Source organism: Panthera tigris, chromosome B1 (assembly GCF_018350195.1).
Source record: "Panthera tigris isolate Pti1 chromosome B1, P.tigris_Pti1_mat1.1, whole genome shotgun sequence".
Taxonomy (NCBI): Eukaryota; Metazoa; Chordata; class Mammalia; order Carnivora; family Felidae; genus Panthera; species Panthera tigris.
In genome coordinates, this window is record NC_056663.1 from 143,503,603 (window position 1) to 143,523,828 (window position 20,226).

A 20,226-nucleotide genomic window follows, 5' to 3' on the forward strand; every position below is an offset into this window, starting at 1 on the left:
TAGGTATGTAGAGGAAGAGAGAAGGAAGGAACTAGAGTATGTGCAAGGGAAGAATTGAAGTGAGTTGGGAAGAGAGGAAGTAGTGATTAGAGAATTGCATGCTTGAAATTAAGATAGAAACAAGATTCAGTTGTTTAGAGCAGTGGTTCTCAAAGTGTGGTGAATGGACCCTCCACCCTGTGATTCCTGAGGCCCTTTTAGGTCAAAACTACTTTCTAATACTAAGATGTATTCTTTTTCAGTGTATGCAAAAGTGGTGATTAAAATTGCTGGCACCCTAGCAAAATGAAGACAGTGGCACTGACCTGTGCTACACCTATAATTAAAAAAAAAAAAAAAAACCAGTTTCACTTAAGAATGTCATTGATAAAATTCTATAAAATCTCAGCTCTTGAATACATGTCTTTTTACATGTTTTTTACATGTTTGATGAAATGGGATGTTTTCATCAAGAACTTCTGCAAACTAAGATGGTCATTGTGAGGAAAGTTCTTATGCAATTGGATTGTGCACTGAACTAGTAGCTTTCTTGTGGAACATTTCTTACTTGAAATCTGGCTTTTCAAATTTGAGTATTTGGTGGACATTTTTTTGAAAAGGAGAGAAGTGAAACTGTCATTGCAAGGAAGATCATTGACAGTAATAAAATTCAAGCTGTCATGTAAAAATTAGAATTAAAATTAAAAAAAATTTTTTTAATGTTTATTTATTTTTGAAGGAGAGAGAGAGAGAGACAGAGTATGAGTGGGGGAGGGGCAGACAGAGAGAGACACACACACACACACAGAATCTGAAGCAGGCTCCAGGCTCTGAGCTGTCAGCACAAAGCCTTACGTGGGGCTTGAACTCACAAACCACGAGATCATGACCTGAGCTGAAGTTGGACTCTCAACCGACTGAGCCACCCAGGCGCCCCTAAAACTTTTTTAAAATGTTTGTTTTGAGAGAGAGAGACACAGAGTGTGAGGGGGGAGGGGCAGAGAGAGAGAGAGGGAGACACAGAATCCAAAGCAGGCTCCCGGATCTGAGCTGTCAGCACATAGACCGACGCGGGGCTCAAACTAATGGACCGCAAGATCATTACCTGAGCCTAAGTTGGATACTTAACAGACTGAGCCACCCAGGTGCCCCATAATTAGAATTTTGGAAAACTTGGATTATTCTTTGTAAGCTTGAAAGTGTCCCAGTACCTAAAGACTTTTCTGATGAGATCGGTAATGATATTAACAAGCACAATTTTTTTTTTTTTATCTTGCATGGAAAATTTGTGAACATTTGAAAGAGCTATAGAACTCAGTGAACTGATATTTTCCAAATGACCAATGCGTGCGTAGAAGATCCATTCAGAGTGCAAGATAGATCAATGGATTTTGATGTAACGGAGAAAAGTTCACATACAATTTCAGAGTCCGTGTTACAACTAATGATTTATGAATTGTTGAGTTTTGTTGTAGTATCAGAGATGAGTATTCTTGCAAAGGCTGTTAAAATACTCCTTTTTCCAACTACATATCTGTGGAAGGCCAAAGTTTCTTCATATACTTAAACCGAATACAGAAGCAGAAATGAGAATTCAGTTATTTTGGGAGAAAGTAGTTATTTCATTAAAATAATGTTATTTATGTTAACATGTAATGGGTTCATTACTATTATTTTTAAAAGAAGTAATGAATATTTAAAAAACCTTTCAATTTTATAATATGGTGTCAGATATAATTCACATAATCAAAAGCTCTTTGAGATCATCAGTAATTTTTTTAAAGTTTATTTCGAGAGACTGAGCACGAGTGGGGGAGTGGCAGAGAGGGAGGGAGACAGAAAATCCCAAGCAGGCTCCACACTATCAGCGACCCAAAGTAGGGGTGGTAGGGTGCTCGAACTCACAAAACCGTGAGATCGTGACCTGAGCTGAAACCAAGAGTCAGATAGATGCTTAACAGACAGAGCCACCCAGACACCCCGATCCTCAATAATTTTTAAGAGTGTAAGAGGTCCTGAGACCAAAACATTTGAGAACCACTGTTCTTTGGTATGACCTTGAGAATATGTGGCTGAGGAGGGTTGGAGGACAAGGTCATTGGAAGTAAGAAAGTCAAGGAATTGAGAGTTCATGGTATTGGAAGGATTATAGTGGTGGATGTGCAGATCACTAAGATGTAGGACAAGAGTAGTGGGGAGAGAAAGGGTACCAGTTAAGTGTTAAAATCTTTAAGGAATGAACTGTATTGTGGTAAATTATGGTGTAAGATCTTCAGAAATGAGTGGATCTGGAAGGTCACAGTATACTGGAAACTATGGGGTGAACTTACTGGCTTGGAAACTTTTTTTGATGTACTATACTATTTAGGATAAAGCTAAGTTACTAATGGTAACAAAAAGGCCCAACAGTAATGTAGGTTAAAGAATAGAATTTATTTCTTCCCACCTAACAATTTCAAGGTTAATTATCCAGTTTGGTAATAAGACTGTTCCACATGATCACTTCAGGGACAAGTTCTCCCCACTGTATTTTGCCCTGCTTTAGGGCATACAGTCAGCAGGTGGGTTGCTGCTATGTCCAGGTTTCATCTGATGGAAAGGAGAAAGGGAGTGTGGAGGAGGAGGCATGCCCAGTTTCATAATACTCAGGCCCAAGAGTGACACTGATTTCTGCTTGTATTCTTTTGGTAAGAACTTAGTCATTTGGCCACAGCTGAAATCAAAGAAAGCTGGGAACTGTAATAAAGCTGGGCAATTGTGTCTGGGAAGGAGAGAATAGATTTTGCTAGTCTGCCACTCTTGAAAACAACGACTATCTCTTACATTTATTGCATCCTCTAAAACATCAAGCATATAGTTGATGATTAATAAACACAAGCAAATTAAAATATATATATAATCTTTATGATATTTAATGTTTAAGGGGTTAAGTAGGTAATTGAATTTATCTGGAAATGTCTAAGAAGAAATTGCCTGCCTGCTTTTAAGGCTGAGAATGAGTTTAGGGTATTGTGAGATTAGTTCTTCGGTCCAGAGATTTCCATTCTTCATGATTCCTTTATCTTTAAGGACCAGATTATGTTCAACTTAATACAGACATAGATGTTGAAGGGAATAATTAAAATATGCTAAGAAACAGTGAAAAGTTATGTTTAGGATTAGTTTACAAACGAATCCATTGGTTGTATTCTTTGACCTTGTTCCAGGAGGAGGAGGAAGAAATTTTTTTTTTTTTTTTTTTTGTATTGCAAACTTGTTTTTCTCTTTTTATAACTTTTTTTCCCCCTTGGGCATTAGGCACCTTGTTGTGACAAACTTTATACTTGTCGGTTGTGTCATGATAACAATGAAGATCATCAGCTAGATCGCTTTAAAGTAAAGGAAGTGCAGTGCATAAACTGTGAAAAAATCCAACACGTAAGATTTTACCACATTTCTATTTTCTTTTTAAATAATGTTAAGGTGGCTTAAAAAAAATTGGTATTGCAAGTGACTTCTTTAATTCTAAGCAATATCTTTGATTTAAATGTTTAAAACCTTGTAAAAATCTGCATTTACTGTAACAAACTGGATATTTAAATGATAATACAAAATGTTTTGATAAATTTAGTCCAATTTTTAATTACATGTATCTGTTTTAGGCCCAACAGACTTGTGAAGAATGTAGCACATTGTTTGGAGAATATTATTGCAGTATATGCCATCTTTTTGACAAAGACAAGAAGCAGTATCATTGTGAAAACTGTGGAATTTGTAGGTACTGTATGTAAAATGTTCTTTTCCTATTCTAATGTACCTGGGCAATAATAGTTTTTAAAATCTTTATTGGGATATAACTTGCATCTAATAAAATGCCTTCAATTTATTTTTAATTTTTTAAAAAATTTTTTTTAACGTTTATTTATTTTTGAGACAGAGAGACAGAGCATGAATGGGGGAGGGGCAGAGAGAGAGGGAGACACAGAATCGGAAGCAGGATCCGGGCTCTGAGCCATCAGCCCAGAGCCCGACGCGGGGCTCGAACTCGCAGACTGCGAGATCGTGACCCCAGCTGAAGTCAGACGCTTAACCAACTGAGCCACCCAGGCACCCCTAAAATGCCTTCAATTTAAATGTCTAGTAAGTTTGACAAATATATATAGCTGTGTTACTAATACAGTCAGGATAAAAAACATTTCCATTATTCTGAAAAATATTTTCATGCCTCTTTTGTAGTAATCATTTAATTAGCCCATCAACTATTGTGTGGCTATTTAAATTGTAACTTTTGGATGTAAAATATGTTTTTATATAATGTGTTTTGTGGGCAGCTGAAATAGAAAATTAGGGTAGAGTTTTCTTTTTTTTTTTTACAATTAGTTTTTAAAAACATTATCAGAAAGTATAGGATGATTTTATAAAAATTGGAAAATATGAGAAAGTAGAAAGAATAAAAATAAGCTACAGTCCAGTCTCCCACTGACAAGCTACTACAGACATGTTGTCATATAGGAATTTTTTCTTTCCAAAAATTTTTGAGCATTACATACAAAAACATATATGTAACGTTGTGTACATTATAAACTATGCTTTCTAAAAAAACGTTTATTTTGAGAGAAGCGTGCATATGCAGGGGAGGGGCAAAGAGAAAGGGAGAGAATCCCAAGCAAGCTCAGCACCGTCAGTGCCGGGCCCAATGTGGGGCTTGATCCCACAAACCATAAGACCTTGACCTGTGCTGAACTCAAGAGTCAGATCCTTAACCGTCTGAGCCTCCCAGGCACCCCTGTTGTAAACTGTACTAATACAATAACTCAGCCACTCAATTTAAGAAATAGAATGTTTCCAGGGCACCTGGGTGGCTCAGTTGGTTAAGCGTCTTGACTATCTCAGTTCAGGTCTTGATCTCCTGGGTGGCTCAGTTGGTTAAGCATCTTGACTCTTTATCTCAGTTCAGGTCTTGATCTCGTGGTGAGTTCAAGCCCCGAATTGGGGTTCTGTGCTGGGCAAGAAGCCTACTTAACGAAAGAAAACTGTTACCAATAATGTAGAAGCTCCAGGTGTTCCATATCAGTCTTTTTCCATAACTACTGTCTAGAATATTTTAAATCACTTGTTTTTATGTAGTTTGTTTTTAAGGAAGGATAACAAACATACCAAAAGATGTAGAAGTCATAAACAATCTTATGAATTTACTTATGAAAACATTTTTTTAATCACTACCCAGATCAAAAAATGGAATGTTCATAGCACTGTAGTAGCCTCTCTCATGCCCCCTACAAGTCAATAAATACACTCCTCTGAAGGTAACTACTCTCTTGAGCTTTGGGGATCCTATAGTAAATGCTCTTTTGTGTTTTGTTTTATATATTATAAGGCGTTATGTATTTTAGGTATTTATATAGAATTGTTCTGTTTTCCTTTGTGATTGATTTATCATTGTCTCTTTTTATCTTTAGTTATATTTTCTGCCTTAAGAGCTGTATCTATATCAGCTTTCTTTTGATTAGTTTTTGCATGTATGTCTCTTTTCATTCATTCATTCATTCTTGAGAGACCAAGGGAGAGTGGGGGAGGGGCAGAAAGAGGGAGACAGGATCCAAAGTGGGCTCTTGCAGACAACAGAGAGCCCGATGCGGGGATCAGAGTCACAAACCAGGAGATAATGACTCGAGCTGAAGTTGGACATTTAACTGACTGAGCCACTCAGGTGCCCCCCTTTTTATTTTTTTATCCCAAACATTTTGTATGCTTACATTTAAGGCATGTAGCTTGTATGCAGAATGTAGTTGAATTTTATTTTTTATTCAGTTTAATGAAAGCTGTGTTTTAATTAGCATATTTAGTCTTATTAATATAATTGTATATATAAATTTTAAATGTACAATTTTACAGTTCAGTCGACAAGTTTAGTATTTTCTATCCCCTTAGTATTTATCTGTCTTTTTTTCCGTCTCCTTGCTTGCCTTCTTATGGATTAATCGGCAATTTTTCTATTTTACTTTATTTTTTAAATATTTTTTAAAGTTTATTTTATTTTGAGGGAGAATGTGAGCAGGGGTAGAGCAGGGAGGGAGGGAGGGAGGGAGGGAGGAAGAGAGAGAGAGAGAGAGAGAGAGAGAGAGAGAGAGAGAGAGAATGAATATCCCAAGCAGGCTCTGCACTGTCAGTGCAGAGCATGATGTGGGCTTGAACCCTCAAACCATGAGATCATGTCCTGAGCTGAAATCAAGAGTTGGCCACTTAACCGACTGAGCCACCCAGATGGTCCGTGTTTTAAGTTTCATTTTTGTTCTCTATAAACTTATTAGAGATATATTCTTCCATTATTCTCTTGGTAGTTATCTTAGAAATTATACATCCTTGGCTTACTAGAGTAATGCATTTATCATTTCTGGACAGTGTAAGAACCTTAACTAAGAGGCTTTACGTGTACTTGTCATGTCTTTTAATCTACGATATTTTAAACTCTGTAAGACATTGTTTCAAACAGTATTCTCTTACATTTACCTACATATTTACCATTTCTGTTGCTCTTCTTGCCTTTCTGCATTTCTTTCATCTTCAGGATTATTTTCCTTTGGCTTCAGGAATTCTTTTTATTAATACTTCCAGTGAGGCTCTGCTGGTGACAGATTCTGTCAGTTTTTCGTCTCTCTGAAAATGTCTTTATTTTCATTTTAAAATTTTGTCTTTGCTGAGTATAGAATTACTTTCTTTTTGCACTTTAAAGATATTCTGGTGCCATGGTTTCTGTTTCAGAAATAGCCTGTCAGGATTATTAGTGCCTCTTTGAGGGCAATCTTTTATCCCCCTCTTAATGTTTTCAGGTTTTTTTTTTTTTAACGTTTATTTATTTTTGAGAGAGAGAGCCTGCGCGAACGAGCAGGGGAGGGACAGAGAAAGAGGTATACAGAATCGTAAACAGGCTTCAGGCTCTGAGCTGTCACCACAGAGCCTGATGCGGGGCTCAAACCCACGAACCATGACATCATGACCTGAGCCGAAGTTGGACGCTCAACCGACTGAGCCACCCAGGTGCCCCCCTCAGGTTGTTGGTTTTTAGTTTTTCCATGATGTGTCCAGGTGTGTGAGATACTTATCTGGCTGGCAGTTTGTAGAATTTCTTGAATCTATGGCTTGATGTCTTCTGTTAGTTTTGAAATATTCTTGGCCAGTGTTTCTTCAGATAATGTTTCTGCCTCTTGCTCTTGGCCCCTTCTGGGACTTTAGGTGTAGACCTTTTCACTGTCCCATATGTCTCTTACATTTTTCTTTTTTTCTGTATTTATCTCTTGTCCCCTCATGCTTAAATTGGCTAGTTCCTACTGATGTGTCTGTCATACTGTGTTGAATCTGCTATTTAACCTATTGAGTTTTTAATTTTAGGGTTTTTTTTCTTAAAATTATAGAATTTACATTGAATTTCCCCCCCCCCCATCCTTTGTAGTTTTAATTTTTTCAGGTGAAAAAAATTTTTTTTTCTTCTTTCAACATATTAATCACTGGTCATTTAAAGGCAGGGTCTGATAACTCCAATATGTTGATTATTTGTGGGTCAGTTCTGTTTTCTGTTTTTCCTCCTTTGGTGTTTGGTTCTTTAGTTCTGCCTTTTGGCATGCTTGATATTGTTTTTAGTTGGTTGTTGGACAAAATTGAATGCTATTTATTATTCTCCAAAGAGAATTTTCTTTTGGCAAGCAGTTCATGTAGAGCCAGATCCTACTAATCCAGTTAAAGATTGAGATGATTATGGGGTGCCTGGGTGGCTCAGTTGGTTAAGTGTCCTGACTTGCTCAGGTCATGATCTCATGGTTTGTGAATTCGAGCCCCGCATTGGGCCCTGTGCTGACAGCTCAGAGCCTGGAACCTGCTTTGGATTCTGTGTCTTCCTCTCTCTCTGCCCCTCCCCTGCTTGTACTCTCTCTCTCTCAAAAATAAATAAACATTAAAAAATAAATAAGTAAAGACTGAGAAGATTAGAGGCCAAGTTTTATTTATATTCCTGTTCTTTTTTGTTTTCCCTAACACAGGCTCCTAGCACATGTTTCCTCAGGGGTCTTGATTTAAAGTTTATCAGGGCAACTCTTGTAATGGGATCTGGGCTCCCAGTTTTTTGCCTCCCTAGTCGAGAAATTGCCAGAGGGTTTGCATGGTTTCATATCCTCTTACCTGCTGTTTGCTGCTTAGCTTGTTTGCTTCTGACAGTATAGTTTAGGATCTGCAAGTCCCCCAAGGAGGATGAAGCAGGGACTGTTGGATTTATCTCAGTGTATTTCCCTTCTGTCTGGAATATTGACCCTTTAAGCCCTTTGTTGATTTTTTTTAAATTTTTTTTTTTTTTTTTTTTTACTGCTTTTAAATTGCTTGTTTTCTTTGAATCCAGACTTTGTAGTTCTCAGTGGGGGCTTTGGTCCTGTACAAGCTATTTTATCCATTGTAGAGTGGAAGTTTACAATATATGTTTAGTTTTGCTTATTTTTTTTAACTCATGCTGTGTTTATTTTTCTGTGGCTTTTTTTTTTTTTTTTTTTTTGAAATAGAGCCTTGTTTCTAGGGTTTCTCCTATTTGATTCATGAGCTCCAATTGATTTTCACTGTTGTACAGAGTTATTTTGTATGTCAGATCTGCACACAGCTTTTAATTACCACTATTACAATAAAGGAATCAATACATTTTATAGTTAATTTGTTGACTCAAGTTGTTGAGACTGCAGGATACATATCTCATACTGCCCTGTATACATTAAGCTTTGTGAAGTTAAGATATTTTTAAATTTTAAATTCCTATACCTGGTAATATTAAGCTTCATGAGATCAAGGTATTTTCAGAAGTTTAAATTTTTATACCTGAGAGTACCATGTACACAGTGTGTGCTCGTAATGTGTAGGCTGTGCATCTTAAGCAGAATGTTTTTGGTGTTATGATTCCTTTCTGTATGTGAGGAAAATTTGTCATCAACATTTACCGTCTAAGTATGTTTTTAAAACCTTTTAAAATAACAGAATAAATATTTTGTTATATATATTATTATGAATGATAGAAGTAAGAATAAAGGCGGTGAAAAACAACTTCATTGGAAATTTTAATAAGAATTTAAGCATTGTAAATCCAAATTTTGATTCCATATTTTTCTAGTTTTGAAAAGATATGTACTAAATTTGACAATATCCCTTGACTGTAACTATTCACTGGTCACTTGTCATGAATCTGGCACATGTCTATCTTGTTAATAACTGATTCTAGGTTTTAGATATAGTTCTGATAGGTTCTAGCTTGTAATTACTTTTGGTTCTTCTTGCACTTGTACCATCAAAATGTAATATTGATTCCAGATCTCAGATACGTCACTAGTAAGATTCTGGCTTATCCTTACTTGTGTCTATGCATTGCCAAATTCAGTGTTTTTGAAACCTTGTATTTAAAGGTGGCCATCATTTTAGTTCCAATATAACAAAATATTTTTTATTTTTAGATTTATAAATCCCTACTAGAATGTCAGTCCTGTGAATTTTTTCAATTTTTACATTGTCTATTCTCTTCCAAATGCTTTATGCACATACTTCAACATTTGTTCATTTTACTCAGCCATACTGAGTAAATTTTGGTGTACGAACATAATAAAAGATGGAAGAACGCTGTCACACATCTTTTTAGCAAAATGGGATCGTTTAGGTTCATGTAACAAAATACTGTGAATTGAAGTCCTTGTTGAATGACTAGATGAAGAATCCATGTTTGTTTTTTTTTTTTTCATTTGAAATACATTGTTCATTTTTTTTTGAGTGAGGCCATTCATCTATGGTATGTGTTTTAAAGGATTGTTATCACTTCAAGTAGGTATTTTAGGTGGCATTATGTCTTTTGTCATTGCTCAAAAATCTTTGAAACATCTCAAAAATCTCAAAAGTCTTTGAAACATTTCAAAATCTTTGAAACAAAAAATATTTATTTTTGAGAGAAACAGAGTGTGTGAGTTGGGGAGAGAGAGAGGGAGACACAGAGTCTGAAGCAGGCTCCAGTCTCTGAGCTGTCAGCACAGAGTCCGACATAGGGCTTGAACTTTGTAAACTACAATATCATGACCTGAGCTGAAGTCTGAGGCTAAACTGAATGAGCCACTCAGGCGCCCACCCCTCTTTGAAACATCTTTGTACAGTTCTTTCAGAGTGCCAGTGGCACACTGAAAATTCAACCCCCCCCTTGGGGATTTTCAGAGCTGTTCATCTTCATTTTTTTCAGATTGTTAAAAGATATTGGGAGCAAACTCTATTAAATAAGATTGGCATATACTGTGTGTAGTCAGAAATGACATATGACCATCAGATAATGACTATTTTTTTAAACAAAAATATCAAAAGACAGGTTAAAAAATGTTTTTGCAATAGCAGTGTTTTTGGAAACTCCACCCTCTCATGGTAACATTAAAAGAAATCATGTCATTTGAATGTATGAGTTCTTATATATTTGCATAAATATCAATCTTTTCACTTTGTAGCTAACCTTCTTTGATAATCTTTTACAGTGAGTCCTCTTTTGGATATTAAAGACAAGTATTTTTTGTCTTCAGTATATTATGAAATTTAGTTATTGCTTTTAGTTTATTAAACAAAGCTGCAAGGCAAGGGTGATCTGATTTCTTGTGCTTGGCGCTTAAGGCACCTCTAGGCTTGGCTCTGGTCTGGAGGTATGAGCTTGACGATTATTGTCTTTAGGCAGTAATCACTGTAAGGAAATCAGTACTGCTTAGAGTTAGTGATATGTTATTCCTGATTTTATATTTTAAAATAGCTTCATGATAATTAGGTAATCTTTTGAGTGTGGCGGTAATTCTCTTAAAGAGTGATATGCCCTAAAAAGATAGGATTTCAGTTTTTCTTTAATTAGGGGCAGACATCCAATACTGAATTTTTTGGCAGAAGGTACATATATCCTTACTGAAATGTACTAGAATGAGCTTTTTTTTTTTTTTTTTTTAATAAATGGGGCAATAAAATTTCTTAGTGTTATTAGATAAGCACCATGATACTTACCATGAGAGTATGATATAACAGATGTGGTTTTGGTGTTCTGATTTCTGATCTAAAAAAATGTTTCATCCCTTTGACTATATAATTCCATTTTTAGGAGATTATCCCAAGGAAATAGAGATATGTACCAAGATTTCTGTGTAGTATAAGTCTTGTACCAATAAGTATAATGGTGAAAAATGAAAAACAACCTGTGTGTTTGGGAGATTGTTAATTTGCAAGCCCATATCAAAAGTAATATTCTTAAATGATATTTAGGGATTGGGAAAATGATTCATAAAAATTATCTGTCAGGATATTATACATACCAAAATATTAGCAATAGTTATCCATGAGTGCTGTGATCATGAGTGATTTTAGGTATTTGTTGGTATATTTGTTGGTTCATGTTCTTCTGGGTTTTATATGTTTTAAACAATGAGGATTACTTTTAAAGTTTAAGAAGATACAAGTTTGTAACTACATTTGGGGAAATATAACATCTAATAAAATGATGCTGTAAGAGAAGGATGTGCGTTTTCACATTTCTGCAAATTATTAAATAAGCATCAGACCAATCTTTGTCATGTGTAGAGCACTAGAGTATAGAAGGCATGATTCTTGTTCTTAAATTTCTATTCTGTTTGTGGAAGAATGGGCTTAATAAGCAATCACTGCTAGAGAGTTTGTCCGATTATAGGGATTGGAGTGGTCTTAATTTTAGGAATGTTTCAGTAAAGTTTTAACAGAGATAGGCCGAGGCTGAATAGATCAGAATGGTCTGGGTGGAAATAAATAAATAGCCAAGCCTAAGAAAAGGCCGTGAAAGGATGGAGTGAGGGGGTGGGACAGATAGAGACTGGAGTTGAGGATGGAAGTGAAGAGGTTATATTATTTAGAGTAGTTATTTTAAACGGAAGCAAATCTAGTTAGTCCCCGCCACCGTTTTAAAAAAAAAGCATAAAAAAGAGATAAATACATGGTAAGGATAAGTACTGTTATGTGGAACTTTCATTAGCATTTCGAGTGTGTGTGTATATGTGTAAATGAAGGGAGAACTGGGTCAAGATGTAAAAATACTTACTGTGTGTTGAGGTGAAGTTTGAGAGACACTGCTGCAGAGTCTACCAGGTCACCTCTAACTGTGACTATGTACTGATGCCAAGTTGACTGTTTTTGTTTAAACAGAGTCTCCTGGTTTTTGTATGTTTGAAACATCTTCATTTTACTTTCATTTTTGAAAGATATTTTTGTCGGATATAGAATTCTAGGCTGACCGAATGTTGCTCTGCCGTATTTTGTGGATATACATTCTGCATTGTTCCCAGTGAGACATCTGGTGTCATCCTCTTTTTGTTCCACTATAAAGTCTCCCCCCCCCCCCCCCCCCCCCCCCCGGCTGCTTTTAAGATTTTATCTTTGGTTTTGAGCAGTTTGATTATGATGATCCATGATAGAGTTTTTTTTCATGTTGCTTGTGTTTAGGGTTTGTTGAGCTTTCCTTTTAAGGACATAACACAGAATTTTCATTTATCTCTTCTGTTCACAACCTCCAGAGAAGTTGCAAGTAGTCTTTATTCAGGACAGCCCTGTGCCTGAGTGTTCTCTTGTTGTGTAAGAAGGGGAAAATAAAAATTTGGGGACAACTAGCAATTTCTCTTTATCATATCTCTTTACATTTCAAATGGATAAAAGAAAAATATAAAAATTAAAAGCCATAAGTATTAGAGGTATACATATATTTATGACCTAGAGGTTTCAAAAGTCTTTCCTAAATAAGAGATAGAAGCATAAGCCATAAAAGAAAATATTAATGGCTTTTTAATACATAGAATTAAAATGGCTGTATGACAAAATATGTAAATCAAGATAATCTTGGTCACACACCAGAAAATTGTAAGTATACAAATGAAAAAGGTTAATATTCAGGATATATAAACAGCTGCTTTAAAATGGTAAAAGACAAATACCCTAGCATAAGAATGAAAAGAGCACATGGACAGGCAATCTACAGTAGAAATCCACATGGTTCATAAACATTAAAATATATTTCTTGTCTCATAATCTGAGAAACGCAAATTAAAATGACATCTTGTATTTGTCTATCATATAGGTAACCAGTGTTCACTAGGGTGCAGGGAATGCAGGTGCTGTCATACATTGTTAGTGCGGGTATAATTTAGTATTGTCTTTTTGGAGGTCGTTTTGTCAGTATCAAAACCAGTGGTGCAGTACCCTCAGTACCCATAGTTTAACTTTTAGAAATCTTATAAAAGATTATCAACAGATAGGCTAAGTGATGTTTGTATAAAGATAGTTATTTTATATCATCGTATTAACTAAAGATAGTAAATTATATAAGGGAATACTTTAAAAAATATGGTCTATCCATACTATGTAATACTATGTAATTATGAAGAGGAATGAAGTGGTTCTATATAGACAGACATAGAATAATCTTCAGGATATGTTGTTAAGTGAAGAAAAAGTCACAGAACAGGAAATAGAGAAAGAATCCATTTATGTAAAAAATAAAGCCCAAAGGGTGTGTGTGTGTGTGTGTGTAGATTTTTGTAGGAAAAAAGACTTGGATAGATACCATTCTGTAAAAATGAATCTAATCTTTTGACTTTCACATGTATTTTTAGGATTGGTCCAAAGGAAGATTTTTTCCATTGTTTGAAATGTAACTTATGTCTAGCTATGAATCTCCAAGGAAAGCACAAGGTATATAACTAAGTTTGTGTAATTTAAAAAATATTGTATTGTGTTTGAAAACTAGCTTAAATCCTAATATGTTTGGAAGCATGCTAATTTCAGATATTACCAAGTACAACTCTGTTGGTTTTTATTCGTAAGCAGTATTAAGTAGGTGTCCTCAGATCTATGCCTCAGAATATCTGATCTACAGTTCTTTTTCTTCTTCATAGTGTGTATGAATACTTATATCAGTTATTAGCATACTGTTGACAACTTCTAAGTAAGTTAGTAATGGATTCTTCTCATTGATACTGGTTTTAAGAATAAGTGAAAATGCACATTACAGAAGAAATAGCAATGTAACAGCATTCCAAGAAAATTCAGAAAATATTTTTGGGTTTTCTTTCATAGTTAGAAATATTTTTAATTTGGATATAGTAATTATATCATGATACCAGTTCCTTTAAGATTATTTTTCATTATTTAGAAAAAAAATCTAATAAACATCAGAGAACAGAGAGACTAATGATTTTTAAAATTAAAAAAATTTTAATTCCAGTATAGTTAACATTAATGAGGGTTTTTTAAAAATAAGTACTAGATAATAACTGGCCTAAAATAGTCAAGTATTAAGATAAATTGAGATGAATAATGAACATTTGGGATATGGTGACAGTGAATAAGGGAAAAAGAATGGGGCTGAGTAAAGACTCCCAAGGTTTTTAGCCCTTGCTTTTAAGGTACTGGATAAATAGATTGTAAATTTGCTGGAGATAAAAGATTGAGTTTGGTTTTACAGATTTGAGTTGGGGTGATAGCCGTGTTATCTTTCAAAAACTATATACACATTTTCTCTTGTGGTATCTTTGTCTTGTTTCTCAGTTATTTCTTATTGTCTGTATTTTAGTAAATGGTCCTATCATGTACTCAGGTGCTTACTTAAAAAACCTGGGCATCATCCATGGCGTGGCGCTTTCCCTTACCTTCCCCCATTTAATCATACACTGTCTTGTCAAGTTAGGAACTCTGACACTGGAGGCTGCCTGTTGGAGTTCAAAAACCGTTCCACTTCTTATTGGCAAATGACTTTGGAAGTTATTTAGCTTCTCTAGGCCTCAGATACCTCATCTGTAAAATGGGGTAATGTACCTGTTTCATTTAGAGTTGTGGGACTTAACTGAGCTAATACAGGTAATGTACTTAGTATATGACATGTAGTAAATTTCAAGAATATGAACTCTTACCATTATCGATATTATTAAGTAGTTTACTTTGGAGCAAAACACATATAAAATAGATTCCAAACGTTATTGTCTCTGCATCTTTGGTAAATCTTGATTCACTGATTTTCCTTATGCGTAAAACGAAGATAATTTGAACAATTAAGATATACTGAGCAATTTCATTGTTTCAGGTAATGTGCAAAGCCTGAAATAGTTATGTGAGTTAGCTGTTCAGTTCTTATCTGACATATAAGAAACATGTATTTTTAATTATTATCTTTAGTAAGTTAGTAGTGTTGTTTCCTTTATTGTTTTTATTAGTAAATCTGTTTGTCATTTCCATTTAGTTAAGTTTTTAGTAATTTGAGTTTTTCTTTTAAACAGTGTATTGAAAATGTTTCCCGGCAGAATTGTCCAATATGTTTGGAGGTAAGCTTAAAATATCATTTGCTTTGGAAATATTCCCTGTTGAATTTAAGATATGTGGATGTTTATATTGTCTTCATGCAGGCACTGACATTTATTTCCTTTACAGGACATTCACACATCCCGTGTTGTTGCTCATGTCTTGCCGTGTGGACATCTTTTACATAGGTAAAGGAATTTTGTGTTTTTTCTCTCAAAATTGAAAATAGTGCAGATAGTTTTTGTTTTACTGAAACAATGTTATATATTTTTTTCAGAACGTGTTATGAAGAAATGTTGAAAGAGTGAGTGTTTGATGGGATTTTTAAAAATTAATTATTGTAAGATGCTGATTTATTATTTTTTCGGGGATGTGGAAGTGGGCCAGCTCTGTTCCTCACACTGTGTCGGGCGTGACATATTTATGTTGAGATGGGCAGGGTAAATGCACAGTGGTAAACTGGGCAAAGCGTCTTGTGTATGTAGGACTGCACCTTTTCCCCCATGTCTGCAGTATGCCTTATCTCATCCCTCATTTCAAGAGACTCTTATTTTCTGGCCTTGCTTAACAGGAGGCATGGGCTCTACCAGAGGCAATCGATAGCATTGTAAGATTGCTGAGGTATTGTCACTCAGAATCCTGTTAGGTCAGTATATTGGCCCAGGATAATCATCTGCAAAGAAAGCTGGTAACAAGATTATCTAAAGCAGAAACTTTATTATGGGGAAAGGATGTTACAATGAGATGAGAGTAGTTAGGATAGAAGAGACTGTGTAAATGTATTTTCATAAGCAGAAATTTTAATTTAATATAAGAGCCAGATAGAAGGGAACTTTTTCAGAATGTTTAGAGAGAAAATAATATGATCTAAGTTGCCTGAATATATTAAGGAATTGAGGTCATTTAGTTAGAAAGTAGCTTAATTGGCTTTTAAAATATATTGAATATATTCTACAAAGAATACGGGCTGATTCCTTCTAATTTTAGAGAGCTGAGGAAAAAGAGTAGGTTTAAAAAATACCATGGATCCACCAATCATCTTAAAATTCAGAATAATGCTCTGTTTTGGATGGTTTATGTACCAATTAGCATGCATCCTCTTGTATACCTGAGTTGATATACTCCTTGTTAAATGTTTGGAAAATAACCTCTCTGTTTCTTCTAGAGGCTACAGATGTCCATTATGTATGCACTCTGCTTTAGATATGACTAGGTACTGGAGACAGCTGGATGATGAGGTAGCACAGACTCCTATGCCATCAGAATATCAGAACATGACTGTGGATGTGAGTACGATCAATGCCTAAAACTTTTCAGGTTCCTAGTTGATGTTCTTGTTCATTTTTGCCTTTTTGCTCAAATCTGTCTAAAAAATACTGCTTTGGCAGAAACACCAATGTAATGATTAATGGGAAGGACAAAATATAAATTTTAAATTCAAAGGACCAGACCAAAAAATTCTAAGAATACCTTTATGCAATTCTTCCCAACACTAGATGGCAGGCAGAAACTTTATTCTGAATTATTTATGTATTACTTGTCAGAGCCAGTCAGTCATGTAATGGTGTGGAGGTGAATTACTGGTCTGATGTTTTTAATGATGCTTTATTTCTAATTATTTTAAATTTTATTTCAGGCATACGTATTTGTTGATTTCTGAAGAAGATTACTTTTTGTTTTTTAATGTTCGTTACCCTTTTTATTCATGTGGATAATTGAATTGTTAGTAAGGTAAATGAAGGATTGCTTTTGGAATACTAATTGGTAATTACGTGATGTTTTACTAGAGGCTTCAGTGTGCTTTGTTCCATGTAGGTCATTTTTTCAAATAACAGCTTTATTGAGATATAATTTATATGCCATGTAACTTATCCATTTAAAGTGTGCAATTCAGTGCTTTTTAGTATATTCTTGGAGTTGTACAAACATCAGCCACCGTCAATTTTAGGATATTGCCCCCCAAAGAAATCCCATACCCTTTAGCAGTCATTCCCCAATCCCCTAGCTCTAGGCAACCACTAATCTTTCTACATTCAGATTGTATTCCAAATTATAATTTTGAACAAACTTGGAAGTTTTCTATTTACTATGGTATGACTATTCTATTTTTTAATCTTATTTATTTTTAAATTTTAGTAAACATATCACGCAATGGTTTCAAGAGTAGAATTCAGTGATTTATCACTTAAATACAACACCCAATGCTCTCCACAAGTGCCCTTTTTAGTACCTATCACCCATCTAGTCCATCCCCCACCCATGTCCCTCCATCAACGCTCGGTTTGTTCTCTGTTGTTAAGGGTCTCTTGTGCTTTGTTTCCCTTTCTTCTCCATCCCCCCCCACCCCTTCCTATATGTTCATCTGTTCTGTTTCTTAAATTCCACATATATTACTCAGTCATCAAAAAGAATGCAATCTTGCCATTTGCAAAGATGTGGGTGGAGCTAGAATGTATTATGCTGAGTGAAATAGGTCAGTCAGAGAAAGACAAATACTGTATGATTTCACTCATGTGGAATTTAAGAAAACAGGTATGAGTATTCTAAAGCTAATGCTTTTCTTACATACTAATGCGTTGATCTGTTTTCAGGTTAACACCTTTTTTATTTTTTGGGATCTTTGTGTTAGAAGAGATTAATTCTCAAGTGATATCTTACTGTCATTTTATTTATTTATTTGTTTGTTTATTTTATTTACTTATTTTGAGAGAGAGAGCATGAGCAGGGGAGGGCAGAGTGAGAGGGAGACACAGAATCTGAAGCAGGCTCCAAGCGCTGAGCTGTCAGCACAGAGCCTGATATGGGGCTTGAACTCACAAGCCTTCGAGCTGTGAGATCTTGACCTGAGCCAAAGTCGGCTGCTCAACCTACTGAGCCACCCGGGTGCCCCTCTTACTGTCATTTTAGGGATGAGCCAAAACCTTTTATTTTTTAACTAAATTTTAAGAACTGCTTCTTTGGACTTTATTTTTGAGGCATAGAAGATTGACAACTTAGTATATTAAACCTAAAGAATAAGCAAAAAGATATTATAAGTGTGTAAAGATTTTATTAACTAAGATAATTTTGCAAGTGTCAAGGAAGAATAATGAAATCATGCATGTTGTTTTGAACTGTAAATATAGGTGTCAATCTGATAATGCCTATGTTAAATTTTATGCCCAGTACTATTTATATACTATTTGGGAACAGTTTTAAAATAAGACTTCTTGACTCAAATTTACACTTTCATTTTCTAAATTCAAAGCTACCTTAGTAGCCCTCTTAGAATTTTCAGAAAATAAATAAAAGACATTTCTATTTGGGGAAATATTTAGACTTATCTATATGTGTTTCAGTTCTTCAGTATGATTTTTGAGGAATTGTTTTGGGCAGACAGTGCCACTTTGTATCTATAAGGTTTAATATACTTAATTTGAATTCTCTTCACTTTTCAGATTCTCTGCAATGATTGCAATGGGAGATCTACTGTCCAGTTCCATATATTAGGCATGAAATGTAATATTTGTGAATCTTACAATACTGCTCAAGCTGGAGGATGTAGAATTTCACTAGATCAGCAATGACCAGCGTTTATTACACTGGAAAACTCAGCATTTTCTGATCTAGGAAAAGGCTATCTTTAGTATTTTGTTGTCATAATGTGTCAGAATCTATGCATTAGAGTTGATGTGTTTTGTACTAGTGTCACAGCAAAAAATCATACTACAAGTACTTAAGGATTCAGGGTCTCTTTGTAGAATTGTCATAGCTCTATATTGGATGAAAGCCACTGTGCTTGTGTTTTGATTGGAAATTCCTTTAGTGTCAGTTTGGAAGCCAATGATGTTTGCCACTGAAATTCACATCCATAGAAGTATGTTATACTTTCATGGAACTTCGCTTTAAGTGACACTCTGCACGCAGAATTCATTTCTAGTTCTTGATAGAACTGCACTTACTTCTCAGTATTATTCTTGACTTTTTAAGGGCTGTGCTATAATGAGAATATGTTGTATCTTACTGTTGAGATCTTACTACATATACTTTAGAATTTTCTAAGACAGTCCTTTGGATCCTATAAATGTGAATTTTGATGTAATAACTGCTAATAAAATTATATTGAAACAGTGTTTTATAGAAAGTTTTTTCCAGGTTTATCTATTTTTGGTTTAGTTTGGGCAATATAGTCTTATATATAATTCTGTCTATAAATACAAATATGCATACACATATATGTATTATGTATTTCTGTAGAAAACCTCTTTTCTTTCTTTTGAAGTACTCTTCCATTAGAGTAGTTGGAAAAAATATAAAACAGTAGAACTCTTCCAAGCCTTAAGAAAAACCATTAACATTGAAAATAATTTTGTTTTGGTTTCCCGGAATTATTTCTTCGAAGAGTGATTAATCCATTCAGTCAGCAAGTAGTTAGTGACCAACTACTATGCGCTGGGTAAGGTTCTAGATGGTTGTGGAGACAACAGTGAGCAAGACAAAAGTCCCTGCCCTTGTGGTGGTGCCTCATGACTAGCTTTTCCCTTGTTTTTTTGTTTTTTTGTTTTTTTGTTTTTAATGCATGAGGTGGTTGTCTTTGTTGTAAATTGATTGTTTCTTCTCGAAGTGCTTGAAAGTAGGTGTGAATGAATAGAAGGGGCATGGAATATTCCTGGCAAGATCTGATTTTATAGTGCCTTTTTGGGTTATGTAATGGAATTAAACACACCTCTTAATTCAGGAACAAAATACACAAAAGATTATTTGATGATCCTACAACTTATACAGTAGTATTCCAGTTTCTAACATAGCCTATTTATAAAAACCTTTCGGTTAGGAAATAAAATGTGTACATATTAGTTCATGGGTATTTATTGAATACCATTTTTCTAATTTTGAGCTAGTTGAATCTCCTGCAAAAAAACAAGGTTGAAGGTTGGCTTACAACTAGAA

The 20,226-nt window shown here is 34.8% G+C and overlaps 1 protein-coding gene across 2 annotated transcripts in view; it reads left to right on the forward strand.

Annotated features, from left to right (window-relative positions):
* The window catches only part of RCHY1 (ring finger and CHY zinc finger domain containing 1), a 21,938-nt gene extending 2,529 nt beyond the window's left edge, over window positions 1-19,409 (forward strand). Inside the window, exons 2-10 of one of the 2 annotated variants that reach the window (XR_445674.3) lie at window positions 3,277-3,396; window positions 3,621-3,736; window positions 13,617-13,695; window positions 15,276-15,320; window positions 15,427-15,485; window positions 15,575-15,601; window positions 16,463-16,583; window positions 16,934-17,028; window positions 18,735-18,816. Coding sequence is in view for 1 of the 2 variants with exons in the window: in XM_007086948.3 (XP_007087010.1) it covers window positions 3,277-3,396; window positions 3,621-3,736; window positions 13,617-13,695; window positions 15,276-15,320; window positions 15,427-15,485; window positions 15,575-15,601; window positions 16,463-16,583; window positions 18,735-18,863 (696 nt within the window). In the remaining variant the exon portion in view is untranslated. Of the gene's footprint in view, window positions 1-3,276; window positions 3,397-3,620; window positions 3,737-13,616; window positions 13,696-15,275; window positions 15,321-15,426; window positions 15,486-15,574; window positions 15,602-16,462; window positions 16,584-16,933; window positions 17,029-18,734 lie in introns of both variants that reach the window. The other variant, XM_007086948.3, reaches the window with a different exon arrangement.
* The last annotated feature ends 817 nt before the right edge of the window (window positions 19,410-20,226 follow it).